This window comes from Choristoneura fumiferana, chromosome 5 (genome assembly GCF_025370935.1).
Source record: "Choristoneura fumiferana chromosome 5, NRCan_CFum_1, whole genome shotgun sequence".
NCBI classification, from domain to species: Eukaryota; Metazoa; Arthropoda; class Insecta; order Lepidoptera; family Tortricidae; genus Choristoneura; species Choristoneura fumiferana.
In genome coordinates this window covers 22,070,357-22,091,577 of record NC_133476.1, presented here as the reverse complement: position 1 = coordinate 22,091,577, position 21,221 = coordinate 22,070,357, and the positions used below count along the sequence as shown (strand labels likewise).

Below are 21,221 nucleotides of genomic sequence, written 5' to 3'. Positions count from 1 at the left end.
CTTTTATGAGGTAGGGTTAGCACAAGTATAGCCACAGGGGTTTATATCGAGTCCTTATGTACCATCAGCCAAATGGCTATCAATTTACAGTTTCGCCATGTCTGTTCGTCGTGTGTACGCGGGTAAGCTCAAGAGACCGTTAATACTAGAAAAATTGGCTGTAAATCGGTTACGGATTAAAGGAATAGTATGTACTTTACGTATACGGTCACACCGATCAAAAGCGGCAATTACACAATTAAACACAAACCAAAAACATAACAAATCGGTGTATTATTTTTATTTGTACCTGTTTCATTCCCATATTCTAATACGTAAAGTGGAAAATGGTAAATTTGTGATTTGAGTTGCAAGATTCACTTAACCACCAGATATATCTGGTATATGTATAGTGTGGTAAATGGGAGGATTTTTTTCACTTCCACCTATGTTGTGGTGTATCATAATGGATAGGTATTTGAAAATGAATAAGGGTTTGCAAAACCATTTCTTGAAAAAGTGAGTATTTTCGGAAATATTCACTCCGAAATTTCAAAAAAATATGTCCCGTCCCCCTTCTAACTTTTGAACCGCACGTCTAAAAAATATGAAAAACATCACGGTAGTTAAGCTTAATAACGCGCAGTTTTTAAGTTTTTCTAAAAAATGATTTCTAAGGCAAAGTTAAATTAAGGCAAGGTCGGGAACTACGGAACCCTACACTAAGCATAGCGCTACATGTTCTTGACCGGTTTTTTAAACATGTTCCTATCAAATGAACATGTCACTAAGGTCGAACTTTGAAGTTGACAGACAGGACACGTTTATTAACAATTATTGTTTTATGACATGCAAACGATTATCAACTTTATGGTGGTAGCAAATAACTACATTCACGGCCAACTGTAAAAAGTAAAGTTTTGCAAGATGGTCGCGTTAGTTCCGTTTTTTTCCGCGTTCATTATTTTTTTTTACGTTTTGTAGCAGTTAGTGTTTTGTAGTATTGCTTGTAAAACGGATGATCCTCATTAGTGCATAGGCTAAGGATCCATTGTAAATTGCGTTTTACACGAACAGTGCCATCTATAGGCAAGTATACATAAACGCTCAAGCAATAAGGCTTTCACGCTACGCAAGCCTTCCTTCCACTTACCATGGTCATAGTACCTCAGTATTGGTGTAGATGGCGCTCGGTTGCGCTATAGAAAGCTTCTTTGACACTGAATTTGTAGTAGCTTGCAATCACATTATTAAAAAAAAGGGCCAAGAGCGTGTTCAACACGCCCGAAATAGGGTTCCGATTACGAAAAAATTAAGTAATATTTTTCTAAGGATTTCGTATTTTATACGGAATTTTCCAAGTTTAGATATATTTTATACCTTAGGCGGCTATTTACTCTTAAACTACTAATAATTCTCAAGCAAACTCAGCCGTTATAGTTTTCCTTGAAAGTTTGATATACTTACGCCATCCTGAATTTTTTCAAATTTTCCCACCCATCGGTTTAGATTTCGCTCGATTTTAACGAAAAAGTTGAATATTTCGCAACCAAACCACTGAATCGAAAAATCTCTCTTTTGGTTTTGTTCGAATAGACGAAGACGGCATCACATTTAACAGTCAGTTAACACTAATCAATGGATGGTGAAACAGCCCCTTAGTCAGTATCTGTTTATCACAAATTATCACAGCTGTCACTTCCTTGAAGGAAGGATCCTTCCTTCAGGGATAAGTCCCCCTTTGTACTTAACACCTTAATTTTTTTTTCGGTAACCTTTTGTTTTTCCAAAGGTTAATAATAGTATTAAAGAAAACAAAAATCACGAACTTGCAATAGAATACAGCGACCAAAAAATCACTATATTAATTTATCAATCATTTGGTATTAATCAATTAGGTTTACCACCGCTGCAATGTGCTCTATATCTGAATGTATTATTTGCAAGTGTTCTCAAATGTAATGTAAAATGTAATAATATAATGCTTAAGTCTTAGTTGGTTGATAGCGTTACAAGGAAAACATTGTGAATTGAAACAAAAAAAATGTGACGAAGTCCAGAATGTACAGATACTTTGAAAAAAACGTAAAGCTTTTGAATAAAAGTTAAGTATATGCTCCCTATTCAACTCGCTAGTATCAGACAACTAATAACCAGCGCACAGTCAAAGAAACGGAATCGCTTAAAAGGGTTCCCACCCTAACCCCCCCCCCTCCCTTTTCATAATCAATTTCAGTATAATTTTAAGAAACATGATGAAATAAATGTTTTATTTTATGGGATGTCCACAACATGTATAAGTAGCACAAAAGTTCAACCCTGGGATTCAGTTTCCGTAACGGTGCCTACGTAGGTATGTAGTAGAGGCATGAATTTAGCCTCACACTACGAGGATTCCTAACGACTCTTGATTTTCTTTTGATCCCAATTTCATGGGTCATCTATATACAGAGGTGCACGCATAGTCGTTAACATAAATAAACATCTCAACACGCACTTAAGCTGTTTAAAATAAAGTCATCTTTATTTCTTTTATTAGTGTATGTGAGGCACGAGCAGTGTATGCGTGTACACATATATGGTATAATGTGGTCTAACGCCCTAAAGTTGATAATCGTTTGCATGTCATAAAACAATAATACCAACAGACGTGTCTGTCAACTTGAAAGTTCGACTTTAGGGACATACTCGTATTAATAGGGACTTGTTTAAAACTTGATAGACCACTTATTTGGCTGATGGTACAGTCGAGTTCATAAACTTGTGAGCAAAAATTTGATAAAAAATATTTGAACACGCTTCTACGCCGTTAACAATAGAGTCATGATCAGATTTTTTTTTTAAATTGTGCTCACAATTTTATGAACTCGACTGTACATACACATATCATTTTTACATTAACGTTCAGATGCTTATGAACACCTAAATATCTCCGATAATTATGATGGCGACTGTAGGTACTATCAGCCAAATATGTGGTCTACCACCCTAAAGTTGATAATCGTTTGCATGTCATAAAACAATAATGCCAATAGACTTGTCTGTCAACTTGAAAGTTTGACTTTAGCGACATTTTCATTTGATAGAAACTTATTTAAAAATTGATAGACCACTTATTTGGCTGATGGTACATACCCTATTTTATATTTATAATTTGGTAATTTTTGTAAAGTACATATATTTATTTATTTCTTTTATATCAGGGATCTCAGAAGCGACTCTAAGGGCTTCAACGATATTATCTATTTGAAGGTTTCCGAGGTAAACCCCTCCGGCGTCTTACGTCAAAGTCGTAAAATGTCCAGTGTCGAAATTGCGTCCACATCGTAAGAGGTCCATTTTTTTTCCCGCTGAAACCATACATTGATCATAGTTTTTTAAATGGTCAACCTGTAGAACTGTATAGGTTACGTAAAGACCAATTATGTAATCAGCTTCTACAATTTAAAACAAAAATCTTGCAAAATTTTAACTTATTATTAAGTAATAATCTGATACATATAAAATTCTGGCTTTGGGACCCACCAGAGGAATAATATTTGTGGTAGGTATATATATAAATATTATATTTCAGGATAATTTTTCCTTTTTTTTACATAAAAATAGGTTAGGTTAGGTTTGTTTTATAATAATTCTGAAAAAAAAATAGTTTCGGAGAAAAAAAGAGTTATGTCAAACATTACATTATGACTAACAATTTTCGACCAGTCGATATAGACCCAAACAATCGATCTAGCTTGGTTCTATATCTCTGGGACAACGCGTGTTTTCGGATTATAATGATTTCAAGAAAGCGTATACCGAGGTTTATCTTTGGCTTGCTTTTGCAATGCCTTGTTTTAAGTCTGTTAATATTAGCCGTATCGTTTATCGCTTTCTCTTACATAAACATTATAATCTTTATTATTCGCCCGCCATCGCGAGTGCATGCGTGCCGCAACGCAACTCTTTGTTAACTTCACGTGCGCACATACGAATGGTGCCTAATGGCATCTAATGGTACAAAGCGATCCCAGTGGCCTACTTGCCTACGAATATACATAAATACGGTACTTGAATTTTTTAATAAAATAAATAATCAGAGCAAGTCAACGCGTGTTATCGTACGAAAAAACATTTTAAAGCTGCACGACCCACCATAATGCCTTAGCTATTTTTACTTTAACTAGGTAAATCTACAAAGCTATTGTCAGCTTTTTCTGATGTGTGAAAAGAAAATAACGCGTGACTGCGTATTGAAGCGTAGTAATAAGACCACAATTTGGACTCTTTACTAGTTCAATGAACCGTATTCTTCCATAAATACAGACATCACCTTATTTGAACGTGGTGATTTATTTTTCTCGCGTCTTTCGACCTTTCTTGTCCAACTTTGCCCTGCTCTAGAAGAAGCAAAGGGCAAAGGGTCGAACTTATCGCTTGTTAGAGAATTTTGAAGGACTATTCAGGACTAAAGTATTGAATTACAAGGGGATGAAAGAATTGTGTAGTAACTCGTTCGTACCTACTTTTGTGACCACTATATTATGTACTATTTATGTAAATATTGAATTGACACATAGAAACGCAAAAGCAAAAACTTTATTTATATGACGAACAATTGTCTTTTTTTTATCGTAGAGAATATAATTATTAAAAAAATGTAAGAGGGTTAAATAAAAGTTTTTTTTTTCTAAAATTCTCATAAATATAAATGGTACATAACAATCGTTTGTTAGTTTCGCTTTCACGCTTAATGCACTAAACCGATCGTGATGAAATTTGGTACAGAAAAATAGTTAAATTCCTGCGGGCGCAACACGAATTCTTCACAGGTGTAGCTGCGGGCATCAGCTAGTATTTCATAAACTCTATTCCATAACTTGTAAAAATTAAATAAGTTTAATAAAAAAAAACTAAACTAATCATTTACAGGAGTCTTCTAAAGTCCAATTTACACCGCTAGCAGAGAGAACTAATCATGACTTAGTTTAACGTACAGTCGATTTATGAGTCTGCTCAGCTCGCGCTGGAAACCGGGCTTAAGAAAAGGTTCCGAATATGCTGGTAGCGTCCCCTTTCTGAACAACAGCTAAACTAGGTCATTTTTTTAGGGTTCCGTAGCCAAATGGCAAAAAACGGAACCCTTATGGATTCGTCATGTCTGTCTGTCTGTCTGTCCGTCCGTATGTCACAGTTACTTTTTTCCGAAACTATAAGATCTATACTGTTGAAACATGGTAAGTAGATGTATTCTGTGAACCGCATTAAGATTTTCACACAAAAATAGAAAAAAAAACAATAACTTTTGTGGGTTCCCCATACTTAGAACTGAAACTCAAAATTTTGGGGTGGGATAGGTCTTCAAAAATGATATTGAAGTTTCAAACATCCTTTTTTTTTCTAAACTGAATAGTTTGAGAGACTTACAAAGTGGTAAAATGTGTGCCCCCCCCCCTGTAACTTCTAAAATAAGATATATTATGTTACTTGCTGCTACGGAACCCTTAATGGGCGAGGCCGACTTGCACTTGGCCGCTTTTTTATGTACTCCAAGTTTAAATTTAATTATGTTGAAATTAAAACCTGATGCACGTTTTTAACTTATATTAAACAACCGGCTGACCACGAATTAAAAATAAGATTTAAGCCGTATACCTACTATGTACATTTAGAGCGCTAAGTTGCACATGAAAAGAGCCACAATGAACAGCAACAGTGACCTAGGAGGGATTTTTTATTTATAGGTTAGGCTAGGTTATATATTTTTTGTACATAGTCATATTTTTAAATGTTTCATGTATTGTGTTTTATTGCTTTTTATTATAACGTTATATTTATGATTGGTTATTTGGAGTATTTTTGTATTTTTTATTTCAACTCCAAATTTGACCTGGGTTCGATTCCCAGCGCTGGTGTCTTTTTCTGGTTTTTCTGTGCATCCATGTCTCAGTTTGTATTTTCGATAACTTAATATTTGTTGATAAATATTTGAGACCGCGAGTGCAAACAAAAGTTATTAATTAGTGTGTGGCAAACAAAGTGAAGCTCCGCCGTGAGATCATCGCCGGCACCGGTTTTGCGTCCGGCGCCGCGTAGTAACGGCAAGCATTTCACACTCGTACGAATCAGAACAAAAAAAACTTACATTAAACAGCTTCTGTTGCTTACCCAAATAACTTCGATGTCTATTCGATGACGCCGCAGTTTTTACCTATGTAGGTAAATTTTATTATTATGATGTCACAGCCAACGGATTTCAGATAATATTCTAACTACATCTCAATCACAGCAATAGAGAATCTAAATTAAGGGGGCTCCATACAAGTGTCACACTAGGTAGGTAACAACGTGACCATGCATATGGCTAAAAAGCCATGTAGGTATTTGTTTGCCTCCTCAGACTGTAAGAAAGTTACCTGCTCAAAATAATGGGTAACCTATTGCAGAATTTTTGGTTCAAAAAGTAACACTTCTTCACATTTTAGTAAGTACAGTACTGGAAACTATTAAAACTTATAAAAACACGAGAAAACGTGTGCTCATTGACACCGGGATAGGCCATGTATTACGGTCATGTATATGTAAATCGTCGAGAAAATATACTTCTGTTTCTACGAACAAATAATATCTCTGTTCTTAATAAACAGGCTAAATGTCTCTAAGTATAGGCAGGTAATACAATATCAAACCAAGGCGTTACGAGGTAGGCTTTCCTTTCGGCCCATCGGCATGCATATTCAGATGCCGCCGATTACGGGCTTCGGCCGTTATAATCTTATGTCAATCGCGATGCCTCCATCAAAATAAACAGCGTCATCTTGATTTTGAATCATTTGCAATTTTAGAAAAAATAAATAAAGAAGGCACTAGAATAGATGAAATACTTACTCATTTATTTTATTCCAAAGATGCAGTCGACGGCTGCCCCTCACTCAAACCAAACAAAGTGAGGGCATGGGTTCTTATGCACTAAATATGATAAGGATTCCTTGACTAGTATTCAGAGAAACTTAAGAAAAATTTGCCATTTACGTATGTTGTTCAATAAGTTCGTCTCAAATATACAAAATTTGATTCACAATTTAAGTATTATTATGTTTACTTTATCCTGTTATTGTCTATCCGTAAGAATAAACCAAAAGTTTATTATGTACTTGAGGCAATCATTACTAATTGATTAATCACGTCGTATTTTTTTCTAAATATGTAATAAAAAGATGAAATTCTTTTTAATGGCAGAAATCTTTTTGTAGACAGCAAAGTTTAAGTACAATAGTCAAAAAATAAATTTAACCCTGGTGAGTTTAAGTTACATTATTTACTTAGTATCTGACCAGTTAATATTTTTGAATAAAATAAAATGGGATTTGAAATTCTAGCCAGAACTATCAACGTCAATAAATATTCAGTGAAAAGGTGAATAAGGATGCTGGCAAAATATTTTCACAAAAAAAACTTGATGCTATTCTTTTGGGAACTTGATCCTAATTATAATACGAGTTACCTGCAGCTTATCGCCGTTCAATTGACTGGTCGCGCCGGCGCTTGCGCCCTCGGTTACATAAAACAAAACGAGCAAGTCGGACGTCGCACGACCACTTTATTTAATATAATTTATGTACAAATGTATAAAAGATGTTGCACAATATCACATTCACTGTATTGTACTTGCGTCACCAATAAATTACTGTGGCGGGCCCGCGGACCATCAGCCGTGTTGAAACCCAGTAACGGTTACTCCACGACGCGAAATCACTTCATCCCATTTGATATTCAAATTTGATTCGGTTTTGGAAGATTTGTTGGGACCGTTACTGGCTGCCAACGCTCGCTTGGGGGAGGTTGGCTAGTTGCGGCCGACCTGGTCGATCTGGCCTTGCAGGTTGTTGATGACTTCAGACGGCACCTGGTCGCCCAAGATCTCGAACAAATTGATCCTCTGGTTGCCGGGGATCGACTCGTACGCCGCCAGCTCGATGCCTTCTTGCACCTGCCAAACAAAAACCAATATCGTTAGATGCACTTGTCATTTAAAGTTAAGAAACATTTATCGATATTGTTATTTTGTATGCTAAACAGGAAATCATGTTGATCAATGATCACATAATCAAATCTCAATCGCTCGTGATAGAGCACAGGGTCAATGTTTCGCAAACAACCATCTATGGCGCTTCTAATGGGCTCACGGAGTGGTTTCATTAATTGGTCTATGTAGAGACGTGAAATTGTTGTTGAAAATTTATGTAATTTATCTTTTTTTACTATGCCTTTATACAATCGATTATAACCTTAAAATAGTCTTATTCAATTAAATTCTGAATTTAGATTATAAATATATAATTTTGATGCATTTTATTTCATGAAATTCATTTATCCCATAGTGAACTGAGCAAAGACCTCTATAGCAAATTTAAACAGGAGTTCAGAAATCAGGCTTTTTTATAAATACGGAGTTTTTCCCTATTACTTTACTGTGTGAGTCAGAGAAACTTGACTTAGATCTTCGAATGGAACACCTTGCAGTTTTTGCACACAAACTTTACTAAACTCGTCATCACAGATGTCACTTAAAAAATTTAGTCAAGTAGTTAGTTGATACTACGGCGTAAGTGCATATACTGGTACTGCAAATGCCGCTAAAGAACTCACCTTCTGGATCTCAGCGTCCTTGGGGATGAGGAAGGTGTTCTGTGCCTGCTTGATAGCTTCCTTGGAGAAGGCCGCGCCCTCGCGCTGCGGCGCCGCCGCCGCCGCCGCCACCAGCACCAACAAGCACACGAGCGAGGACTGCATGATGACTTGAGTGATCACACGACCGAGAAACCTGACTGCGGACAAGGGTACAGTTAATGACGAAGGTAAAGCAGAGTGAATGATAGGATCCTGCGGGGCTACTCCGACATTCAAAAATCGAAGTTCGTGTCATTCCGTCCCTCTGACACTTATACTATGTACGGTACGATACCAACTTCCATTTTTTAATTTCGGGGTCGGAACCCTCTGGCTTTTGCCGAAAATATTGTTCCCAAATTATTCATTTCTCATATGATTTATATGGACGAATGTTTTTTTTTTCTGAAGCTATAAACTATTCAGATATATTTCAGAATTGTACTGTAGAGCCCTATAGATTAGGTTAAGTTAGTTTTATAACAATTTTGAAGTACTTACAGTTTCAAAAAACATTCAACCACGTGAAACAGTTGGGACAAAATATTTTCGGCAAAAATTAGAGAAGCGCAAAAGATCCAAGCGCTACAAAGTATAAACAGTATATCAATAAAGTAAGCACGTCAGGTCACCATAAGATCTTCAATCACTTTGGCACTATACGCATTTTGCACTGGCAATTGTCATCGATAGTCACGTAACCTATTTAGTTATAATTAGGGTAAGAGAGGCAGCGGAGGTCCATGTCTCACCTGTAAGGCTGCGCAGGAGTGCGGCGCGCGCGGCTCCGGGCGGCTGATATAGCCCGCCCCTCCCCCCGCGCACGCAACTTTCACCGCGAGGAGTAGCTGCGCAACACTCCTGGCGCTCTATGCAGGGGCCACGACATGTGCTCATCCCAAACATTTCTAATAGAAAGGTCAAATGTCAAATGTCTTTCGCTTTGTCTGAATTTTGAGTGATGTTTGAGATGAAACTCGGAAAGTCGTGCCTGAGAATATGTCGCAACTGTGTTGATGATGATAAATGTTTAATGAGAACAGAGATCTAGAGAGACATGTTGAAAGTATTACATTTTAAACAAACTTTTACACGTAGCATCGCTCGCATTAATCATTTGGTCTGAAAATTTGAATTCAATTTGAGAAATTTTACAAAATTAGCACGGAATTCAAGAATCATATCGTGGTCCATATTTGGGACATTTGTTTCTAAATTACAACGGAAATTCAAAAATCATATCGTGGTCTATATTTGCGATGTATGCCGAACACCCAAGCTAAATGTCTTGTCTCTAGACATAGCGAGACCTTGTATACACGCCTAGGTATATCCTGTGAGAATATTGGTTTAAAAAGTAGCACCTTTTTGTTGTAATATTACCTACATTAGGCAAAAAAATTATAGCGTGAACTTTGGGTCAAATTTCAACTCACAGCGGAATACGGTAATTGACTATTTTTTATATGTTTTAACCCCCGACGCAAAAAGAGGGGTGTTATAAGTTTGACCGCTAAGTGTGTCTGTCTTCTGTCTGTGCGTCTTTCTGTGGCACCGTAGCTTTTAAACGGATGGACCGATTTGTATGCGGTTTTTATTATTTGAAAGCAAGTTTTTTAGCAATGATTCTTAGACATGTTTTATCAAAATCGGTTTCGCGGTTTTTGAGATATCGAACTTTGAAGTGACAAAGTCGGGGTTTTCAACTATTTTTTGGTTATATAAATTAAAACTTCACAATGCCTGTTATCGAAAAGAGAAACAATTTTTAAGCTACCTTTACAAATAAAAGGCTTGCAATTCAAGATTAGACAGAGAAAGCCATACTTGCACGTGACGTCACACGCAAGTAGCTTCATACTTACAGCATAGAGAAGCGTTTGAGAAAGAGACAGTAGGTAAGTAAGTATGTAGATTTTTCAAAAAATCATTATAAATCCAATTTTCAGCCGATTTCAGTTTTCTCTTCGCTAAACACTCTGTATATCTATATTTTCATAATAATACATAAGACATGGCAAATTCAGGAGTTGTCAAATACCGTATTGTCGCTGCCGCCGTGTCGCTCTCTGCCTTTATAGCTCCACGCGGGCTTACGACCCAGCGTCCATACGCTCCAGTGCAACCGTCACCTATCATACATATATCCGACATATCCGTGTCCGAGCATCTAATCCGCTCGAAGAGAGAGTTATGCCTGCGCTCTTATTTATGACTGGTATGAACCTCAGTTCGAAACGTTACATCACACTATACATAGAGAAATTAAGCAATAGAGTGGCAATTTTGATGTCATATAATTTGTATTGTATGATTTTTTACATAAAATCATTGATGCGTTTTGAATAACCAGCCCAAAAGACCATTTGACATAAACAAACAGATAACATACAAAAGATGTTTCAAAAATAAAACTGTAACAAATCGGTGTCTGAGTTCGGCGTATGTCTAAAATATTTAAAAACAACTTTTACTAGAGTGGTATTTATAAGTTTTTTTTTTCTGTTCGTCTGTTTATCTGAGTTTTTGTACCTATACGCACTAATCTCAGTAACGACTTAACCTATGGAAGCAAATTTGACTGATTGTTGCGGTCTTTTGGCTAACATTTAGTGTTTTGACAGTAACTGGTTAGTCTTGCATAGTATAGATAGAGAACAAAACTCTCTTATAATTACTAAATATCAAAGTTATAATAGTAAAATGATTTTTATTTCACATAGGAAAAAAGTTAAAAGTATCACCACTCTACGGGTTAATCATTCTACATTAATACACTTATTATTCCAGAATTGCTAGATACATAGATAAAGTCTAATTAGCTTCAAAGCGCTTTTTCTTTTTACAAAATGCCTACTCACATAGATTTCGCTTATTTGCAATAGTTCAGATGGCAACAAAAGTAAGTGGCAAATTATGCTAAACGGCTCAACAAACAGAGCTTGAAAATTTCTGTGATCTTATCGGCATAGATAAACGGTTTTAAGATGCAGCTGTTGAATATCCTTGAAGGTACATAGAGAATGTCGAGAATTGAAGAGAAGGGTAGTCGCACGGGACTAAATGAATAAATGAAATCTTCAATGGTTTTTTTTGTAAACCGTATACGAGCTACAAGTACTCCGAGATAGAGTTTTCACAAGAGTAGGTAGAAAAGGTTTTAAGAGAAATCCAACGATACCTTAAAACGGTCATCAACGTTTTTAATTGTAAGTACGTCCTTCCACCTCACTGTTTGTGGAAATCGTAAATATACTCGTACAAAACACGACTTTTAATTGACTCCGCATTTGTTATCAATCTTTCCCGTTAATCTGGTTCGGAGGCTGCACAAGTATTTTTATTGCCCACGATATTAACATAATGTATATGCGAATGCTTTGAGATATATATGTGTGCCTAAATAATTTCGAGCTGGCCGCTTAGAAGTGTCCTTGCAGGATTTAAGTTTCTTTCTGAGAAATCAGGTTTAAATGATCACTAATCAAGGTAGTTACGCGTTGCTTGTCACTTTCATTAGAACAGTTTACACTTGTGTTTTTTTCTGCAGTCTTCAAGAGATGTTCTTATAAACGCCACCCAATATCGCTGTTTCAAGATAATATTCTGTTTCATTCAGTTTTTGTCAAAACTGTTATGTTTCAGTATTTTACCGCTCTGTGGGATAACTGTTTGCAGTGACTTGGTCGTTTTTAGGGTTCCGTACCCAAAGGGTGCCAACGGGACCCTATTACTGAGACTCCGCTGTCTGTCTGTCTGTCTGTCCGTCTGTCACAGGGCTCTATCTCAGAAGCCGTAAAAGTTACACACTTGAAATTTTCACAGATTATGTATTACTGAGGCCGCTATAACAGCAAATACTAAAAATAAAATAAAGTTACAAATTAACGGGGGTCGTCATACAAGAAACGTGTTTTTTTCAGCGATTTTTGGTTGCTAGGCGTTATTAGCCGTTGCTAAGGCGACCGAGTCGCCTAGCAACGGGTAGCTATATCGTTTGAATATTTACCTTTAAGTTTGCGAATTTAATGATGTTTTATAAAAGCTTCGATAGTATAATACAGTGACTGTCTGATTGTGTGGTTTATTCGTTTTTGTGCAAAATTAATAAAGCAATTTATGAACCACAAACCTCAATGAAGCCAACTTTGATAAAGCGCTCGCCAAATCCACACCGTATAATCACTATGTTTACCTATTGTTTTTTACACTAAAAATATCATACTATAGTATTTAACACTATTTACAAGGTTTATAATACAGTTTAAAATTTATTCTTACTAGTCGAGCTTTTTATTATTTAATTACACAACATACGAAGTCCACCGAATTTCCCGCGAAAGAACCGAGATCTGTTAATATATTTTTTTAGCCGCGCGCGGCAAGTTGCGGGCAATGGCTTCAGAAGCAAACAGCCAGAACCAAAGAGGATGAGAATACAAATTGTTTTTTATTCGAAATACTTGCACAAGTGCTAACATTTCGGCGATATTTTTAGCTTTTCTTTAGCTTGCCCTGTTTGTTTATTTATTTATTTATTGTTTGTTTGGGTCAAATCTTGGAAGCTAAATTTGACCCACTTCCAGTGGTCCGATCGACTTGAAATTTTGCATATTTATGTAAATTTGGTGAAAATACAATAATCTAGTAGTGACATCTTGGTGGTCCTGCCAGGATCGTCTCTGCAGGAGGGAACTCCTCAATAGTTAATAGTACCGACTTGAAATTTGGTACAGATATGTAGTTTAGACGACAGTGCAAGTACAGTCAACAAAAAGTACATTCGGCAAAAAAAGCTTGTATTAAAAATGAAATTTTTAACAAAAACTTATTACAAGCATTATATTTATTTGCAGTGTACCTAATGTAACTATGTTTGCTTGGGTGGAATCTTTCAACTCAAATTTGACGTGAATATCTTCAACCGATTGAGCTGAAATTTTACACGCATGTATAATCCGATGGCAATGCAATATTATTATAACATGGAGTTGATCTGATGGAGTTTGGACTCGTTTGTCGTCTTGACGAGTACTTTGGTAACCAGGGGCATAAAGTACAGTCAGCAAAAAAACTTATATTAGAAGAATTTTAAGAAAAACTTGTACTGAACTGTCTACGGAACCCTTCATGTACGAGTCTGACTCGCACTTGACCAATTTTATTACTTTTTCCTGGCATTTACTCCGCGGGGCCGCAAACTGTTGCTTGACAGCTGAATATTCATACACATGTATTCATTTAAATTGAATATATTACTTATGTATATGATATTATGTACCTAGGTATATGAAAACATGCTTTACGTATTTATTTACGTATGTATAATTCTTTTGTTTAACCGTTAACATTTGCAATTACTATGATTTTGCACGTTAAATTCTAATATATTTAGATCTAATTTAATCAACTACAAAAAGACCCTGTTATTCCAAATTAAAAAAATTGTGTTTCGGTTCTTTTACCTTTTTATTGTACTTGTAGTGTCTAATCTTGTGTCTGATATCCTGTCAATCGTCCAAAGATTTACTGGAAGAGATCCCTTTAAGGGATAAGTTTGCCTTTGTACATCTTATTATCCTGTGTTCTGTTATTTTCATTTGTTTTGATGTACAATAAGGAGTTTTACAATACAATACCATTGTCAGTTTTCTTAATACTAACCTAATTTAAAAGTATAAGTGACATTATATGATTAGGTAAATTCTGCATATATTATGTATTTTGTATATTATGTATGTTTTATCTCTATTATACACAAAACATAGGTTAACATTGTGATGTTCTATCATGAAGTACAGCGGAGAGGTATGTTGTACTACAAATCTATGACAGAGTATGCAAGAACATTTATGTTAACTACATCTCTATTTGTGTTATCATTGTGTTGTGATACCTACAATCATCAAACGGATCATGACCATTTTATGTTTAATCACTCCAATCGTCTACCTACTACATTTATGTACGCAGCAAATAAAAGGATGCTTAGTATACTCCCTTGGGAAACGCCATTCTAAGCTTTTTTTTTTCTACAAATGCTCTTTCATTATGATTGGTTATTTGGAGTCTTTTTGTATTTTTTATTTCAACTCCAAATTTGTTACTTTTACTGCCATCCCGTAAAACCATATCGAAAATACAAACTGAGACATGGATGCACAGAAAAACCAGAAAAAGAGACCAGCCCTGGGAATCGAACCCAGGTCCTCAGCATTCCGTGTTGCGTGCCAAAAAAAACAAAAAGACTCCAAATAACCAATCATAATTTGATTGCTTAGTAGCGACATCTCTTGTCTGGGTGAGCGGTTAGTTCCGAAAGGGTGTTACGTCTCTCGATGAGAGCGAAATATAGATATCGCTAGTGCTGCTGCTTAAGTAGCGTAGTAGAAAAAAGCAACCTGAGATATGTGTGCATAAGAAAAAATCGTGTCTGTACTCCTGTCCAGTGGTAGTGTAGGGGTAGGGGGGAATGCTGAGGATCTGGGTTCGATTCCCAGCGCTGGTTTCTTTTTCTGGTTTTTCTGTGCATCCATGTCTCAGTTTGTATTTTCGAAATGCTCTTTCGTCTGTTAATATAGTTGCTCGTAACAGCAGATAGTTTCGTCTCCTTTATTAGCCCGCTTGCTGCGTCTGCCTCTCTTCAGCTAACGTTTACCAAATCGTGACCACAGCAGTTCAGCAGTTCAATGTCAAAAGTGGTACTCGACCCGGCTGCTCGTCTGCCGAGGGTCAGGGCGGGGTGGCGCAACGCACAACCGCGCGCTCCGCGGTTGGGTAACAACAACATAATGACGCTGCTTTAGGCGCATGCACTTTTACGGAGCTCTAGAATATTTATGAGGCTACTCGAATCATGTCATAAAGATACCTCTGATGGTATAATATTGTACTCGTATGTACCTATATGCGCAACTCCATGCTTTATATGTATGAGATGACGGTGGAAGCAGTCCACACTTCCACTGAACGTAGATAACTAACTAACTAACTGTTTAGTTTTGTAACTAAGGGACCCCATACATCCCTGTATTATTATTATTATTATTTTGTATTTTCTTTTATTTAATTGTATATCGTAGTTTTTAAGTGTTTTATTGGTAATTATTATAAGTTGAAAAAATTACTTTCTGCCAATTTTCTTGCGGCGCATTCTTCTTGGCAATGATGGTCTTTCCGAAAGCGCTGGTAGCTTAACAAAATACGTGTAAAAGTGCCCATTGCGGCCTATTTACTGAATAAATGATTTTGATTTTTTATTTAAAGGTAAGGCCGCTTGTAGACGTCCGTTGTTTTCACCGCACAACGGACCATTTTTTTGACTTGCGGTGTTGTATGGCTTAGTCGCCGGACAAGTGTCCGGTGCATGTAGGTACACACATTCATTGTAAGCCATAAAACACCGCAAGTCCGGCAAAAAAACGGTTCCTTGTCTGGTGAAAACATCGGACGTCTACAATCGGCCTAACACTGTAGTATGCGCGGGTACATATTACTCAAGTAAGGCGTATAGGAATACAACTTTTAAGGGCTGGCAATGCGCATGCGTGTTCCCTGGAGTAAGCGTTCACAGGTTACAGTATCCCGCTTACCATCAATCAAGCAGGCCGTACGCTGTTCTACCAATGTGGTACAAAAAGTACCCCATGAATAAAGATTCATAAATTAGGGGATAAAACCCCCAGCTGTTCCGTTTATATTTACCAGAGAAGTAATACCGTTAATACGTAAATAATTTGCTCCCCTCCCCCCTTATACGCCTTGCTTTATTAGGTAGTAGTGCCTCTGTGATTTCAATGTTTCGTGCTTTGTGGACCGACTGAGGACGACCGAGTGAGAACAAGCCCAAGGGTATCGAGAGCCTATAGGCAAGCATGATGGTAGACGAAACTCGATCTATACAACATTGGCAACCTACCTGTAATTTCTTCAGTCTACCTACCTGTGATTATGACGCTAAAAGATACGTCGAAAGATCAAGCGCTCATTAAAAAGTAAGTTCGTCATGCGCGAAAGACGTCCATAGAAAATGCATCTAATGTTAACAATTACTGTATTTTCAATTTTAAACTAATAATTTAACAATTAGATGAAAGTTGAAATGATGATGTCCTCCATGTCGTGTCCGACAAAGGCGAACCTTTAGGCTTGTTTATTATGTGCCCGAATATGGCTGGCAAAGCCAAACTTAGTCTTAAAGGTCCTATTACAGGGCGCGCAATGTAATTGACCACTATCATTATACGTGTAAGTGTAGGAAGGTCTCGGGCGGGTCTTTATAGTAAGACGTTTGGCATCCAGGTGTTCCAAGCGATGCGTCTCAAAATTTGCAACAGCCTTATTTACAGAGCGGACTCCGGGAGGCCAGTTCTTGCGAAAATTGAAATATACATCTACGGTAAGGCTTTATTATCTAACGCACTCCAAATCACAACTGTTTTTACCTCTTCTTTCTGCCACATGGTATGGGATAAGGGTAGAAAAAGACAGAGAATACGATCAGCGCGCGAGCGCCTGCGTGTTAGACAATACGACGTCTGAGTGTCGCGTGGATATACTGGCGTAACAAAGTTACTCCTTAAGAATATACAAAGCAATCTAAGCAGTAACGTAGTGTGTAGACAACTATATATTATTCCAACAGGAACTTGGTGCTACACGAAACTCATAATCGATATTAGATAACTCAAGGCTTTTCAACGTATTCAATTAAATATAATACAGTGATGAATTTTATAATGCAGTGATTTAAACTAACATGGCCTAGTAGCTTGATCTTATGATATGGCTTTTCAGTAAGAGAATCTTGGGTTCAAGCCCTTTGAGATTTTGATCGCGGAATTTGTGTGTGAATTTAGATTTGATATTTGGACATTTCTATCTACCGTTGTACCCTGAGTTTATCTCTCCGATATACTGTTGCATTTAAAGAGGAGTAAAATTTGGGTCAAAGATCAACGTCAGTCCTGTGTGTAGTTTAACTAGAACCATAGTAGGTATGTTTACTACCACATTCCTTTGAGATGATACAGCAAAGAAAACTAAATCGCGTACCAGAGGGTGGAACCGTTTCATAATAAATTTTGCTAAGATTTCTTTGGCAGATATCAAAATTCCACTCTGACGTGATTCAGTTTCCTCAACGTATGTAAAGATCGCAGCTCTTGCAATAAAACACTCAACTTCAGTCTGGTTCTTTTATTTGTAAAAAAAAACAATAATTATAAATAATACAGTCAGCACATGCGCTTATTGCTCGGGAAAAGGCGATGTCTTCCGGAGCAAGAAGCCGCGGGCGCGCGCGTGGAACAGAACAGGACCTGCCCTCCCCCTCCCCACTGACGCAAGCAACATAATCACATGATGACGATACAATCTTAAACTAGCATTGAGCCATCCGACGTCCAGATCAAACCTTCCTTCACGAATATTTACCAACACTAAGTGCATTAAATAAAACTATGTGCGATCACATTTATTCTAAACCAACTAGATCGTACAATATACATTATAGGGTTGATTTATATAATAACAAATTCGATTTGTACCAAATTTAGTCGCGTGTCTACCAGACGACGCGCTGCTGCTGATCGCGCCGGTTTGTTCATACGACCTGACGCAACTAAAACTAAACTCGGAATGTTAATTTCGAGGTTTGTCATGTTCTTGTTAATTATAATGCTAGCAGTAATGGCAACGTGGCGGCGCGCCGGCGCAGGCGCGCGCGCAGTCACAGGTTGACTAGCTCGGTTGCTTACCTATCATCACTTTCTAAAATCGCCACTCACAAATAAATAACTTATGCTAATACGAAGAGCTACCGACTACAGCCCTTATTTGACACTTCGCGCCGAGCCCCTGCGCTACTCTTATCACTATCGACTACGTTATAAATAATTTGTCCAGCTAATACACATAATAAATTCGGCCAAATATTCCGACCGCCTACTTACTTACATAGAGAATCTCGATGGCAGAAATTATTCCCGCGTGCGAGATCCGAATTGACAAAGAATATCGAATCCTTCTGATGAGATTTTCTCATACAGTCCTATTAATCTAGTAGTCTCTACATTAAATTACAGTTTCAAGAACGAAACTTATTCTAAAAATGCTGATTTTTTATGTTGAGGTTCCATCTATCGACGTAGCAGTGCGGCGCTCACTGCACAGCGGGCTGCGGCGTGCTGTCTGTGGCCCCCGCGTCATCCGCTGGCGTGCTCTCTGTGCCCGTATCCGATGCATTTGCTGGCGCACCTTCTGTGCCCGTGTGCGACGCACTTGCTGGCGCGCCTTCTGAGGCAGGATCCGCCCCTCTTGTCGGCCCGCTCTCAGTGGTGACCGCTGCTTCGGTAACCGGAGTCGAGCCTTCGGTCGATGTATCCACTAAAGGCTTGTCATTGCTCTTTTTCATAACGACTTTCGTCGGTCGGTTTCTGTTGATTGTTGGAACGTAGGACTGTGTAATTATTTCTATATCTTTTTTGTCGGTACCGTTTTTGGGCATGGAGTCGGACACGTTGTCAATAATTGGCCTCCGCGTTGTGGGCTCCACCTTGTCGTTGGGTGGTGGCGAATCGGCGATGGTTTCTGAATCTTCATCTTCGATTTCCACGACTTTTGACTTGTTTATTGGTAGTTGATTTTTAGTTTTCAAGGGGATTTCAGTGATAGAATTAAGATTGAAATTACTGTTTTTGCTCTTGTAGCCCGCATTTACAGGCAATAGTTCCTCTGAGTCCGCTGAAAAGCTGCTAGACGTAGTAGTTCGTAGCACCACCTCGGGAGCGTCTGTGTGATCGCTGATAGAAGCCACATCGCCGACTATGTTAATCAAATCGGTCAGGATGTTGGTTTTATGTCCATTTGAAGAATCAATAAGGGCAGCATTCCTTTCAGTTTGCGTTGGTAAAATTTTTATAATTTCAGCAACATCAGCGGTGATGTCCGTTGTCCTTAACGAAGCTAGACTGAATTCAGTAGTCTCTGAATTTTCAAACGATTGGTTTTCCGTCGTAATCACGTTCGGTTTAGGAGTAGTATCCTTGACTATTGCAAGATCGGTTGTTAATTTTGATGTAGTTGTTTCCGTACTTGTGGGAACTTCAGTAGTAGAGAGGTTCTTTTCTTTAATCTCCGCTGAATCATGAGGGTTTTGATCACTGGTTTCAACCGGTAGCGAGCTGAACTCAGTTGCCGAAGTAATCTCAGTTGCTATGTTTGATTTAGTAACCGAAGCAGTGATCAATTCTTCTGGGGCTTTAGTTGTGAAAAGTTCAGGTACTTCGGCTACTTTTTGAGTAGTCGTATCGAAAGAAACGCCTGATATTTCACCTGATCTTGGTAAGATTTCTTCCTCTAATGATTTTTCTGTAGTAGTTGTAGTTGTTGAAGTCTCATCTACTATTTTTGGAGGTAATTCAGTGGTAGTAGAGGTAACAATATCAAGAGGGTCCTCAAAAGCCGTGACTGATTCTGCAGCATCATCTGCCTCCCCGGTAATATCTTCTGGTAACGCGGAAGGCAAATTCAATATTTCAGTTGGAATAGCTGACCTAGGATTTAGCATTGGGCTATCCTTTAAGGCTTCCTTTCGTATTGTAGTCGTAGATATAAACGCCGTACTGGATTCTACGGAATCTTCTGGAGTTCTACTAGTTGTTGTACTTATTTCTCCAATTGCCTCTTTAGTGGTAGTCGTAGAAATTATTTCTGTAGTATAACTTACAGTGGTTGAAGTAGACGCTGGTGGAGTAGAAGACTCCGTGGGTGTCGATGTACTGGCAATGTTTTCTACTTCATGCACGATAGTTATATGATCGCTGTCCGTATTTTGTTCATGAATACTCTCGTCGTCGTGATTTCCTATTATAGTCAAGTCATCAGGTATCGGCGGGAACGCCGGGTTGTGATCAAAAAGTGAAGATGTATCATCTTCCTCAATTATTGCTACTCTAGTGGTGCTAGCTGTTGAAATGCTGTCGGGAATGAGCGCAGGGGCGCCCATAGTGGCGATAACGATTGGGACGAAAGACGGATAGATTTCACTATTGATAGAATCTTGCGTGGACAAACTAATTTTTGAAGGAAGCAAATCCTCTGCACTTTTGGTCTCAGGATTTGTTTCAGTAGACTTTGAAGCCTGTTCGGTCGGTAATGGAGATATCATTTCTATAACAACTGATTCTTCTGTTTTCGTGGGTAACTCAGCACTATTGGTCACGGATTTCTCTGGTACTGCTTCCCGAGGTATGAGTGGTGACTTTGAAGATGGATAATCGGGAACTTCAATGCTGGGTATGGGCAGGATCTCTTTGATTTTGACGTCGGTGATGACGGGAATCTCCGACACGGGGGTAATTTCTTTTATTGTAATTTCTTGTTTGATGTTTTCTTTGGGCGATGTCGGCACAGCGCTGGCGGCAGCGTCTTCGACCGTTGAAATGTTGGGGACTGATGGAACCAGGCCGGGAATAGCAGTTACTCCTAGAAAAAAAAATGATTAGGTTATAATTGATATTTATTTTAAGGTAGAGGGACAGGATAACATTTATCCAAGGTAAAAAAATATTGAGCCTGCATCTGAATCA

The 21,221-nt window shown here is 37.9% G+C and overlaps 3 protein-coding genes across 3 annotated transcripts in view; 1 reads left to right on the top strand and 2 right to left on the bottom strand.

Annotated features, from left to right (window-relative positions):
- The window catches only part of LOC141428434 (uncharacterized), a 314,383-nt gene that overhangs the window by 80,316 nt on the left and 212,846 nt on the right, over positions 1-21,221 (top strand). The window lies entirely within an intron of this gene.
- Positions 7,542-9,461, bottom strand: LOC141427858 (uncharacterized). Its single transcript, XM_074087451.1, has 3 exons — positions 9,384-9,461; positions 8,611-8,789; positions 7,542-7,951 (listed from the first exon to the last, which is right to left on the bottom strand). The coding sequence occupies exons 2-3, from the start codon at positions 8,752-8,754 to the stop codon at positions 7,808-7,810; spliced, it is 288 nt and encodes a 95-aa protein (XP_073943552.1). The 5' UTR covers positions 8,755-8,789; positions 9,384-9,461; the 3' UTR covers positions 7,542-7,807.
- LOC141428431 (uncharacterized) overlaps positions 17,815-21,221 on the bottom strand; it is a 58,296-nt gene continuing 54,889 nt past the window's right edge. The window contains exon 6 of the mRNA XM_074088427.1: positions 17,815-21,117. Coding sequence (XP_073944528.1) covers positions 18,794-21,117 — 2,324 coding nt within the window. The 3' untranslated portion in view covers positions 17,815-18,793. The remainder of the gene's footprint in view (positions 21,118-21,221) is intronic.

Bases quoted from the DNA above. Each gene is read 5' to 3' on its own strand.
- LOC141427858 (XM_074087451.1), bottom strand. From the start codon at position 8,754: ATGCAGTCCTCGCTCGTGTGCTTGTTGGTGCTGGTGGCGGCGGCGGCG. The intron at 7,952-8,610 runs GTGAGTTCTTTA...TTTGTTTGGCAG, and splicing joins AGGACGCTGAGATCCAGAAG to GTGCAAGAAGGCATCGAGCT.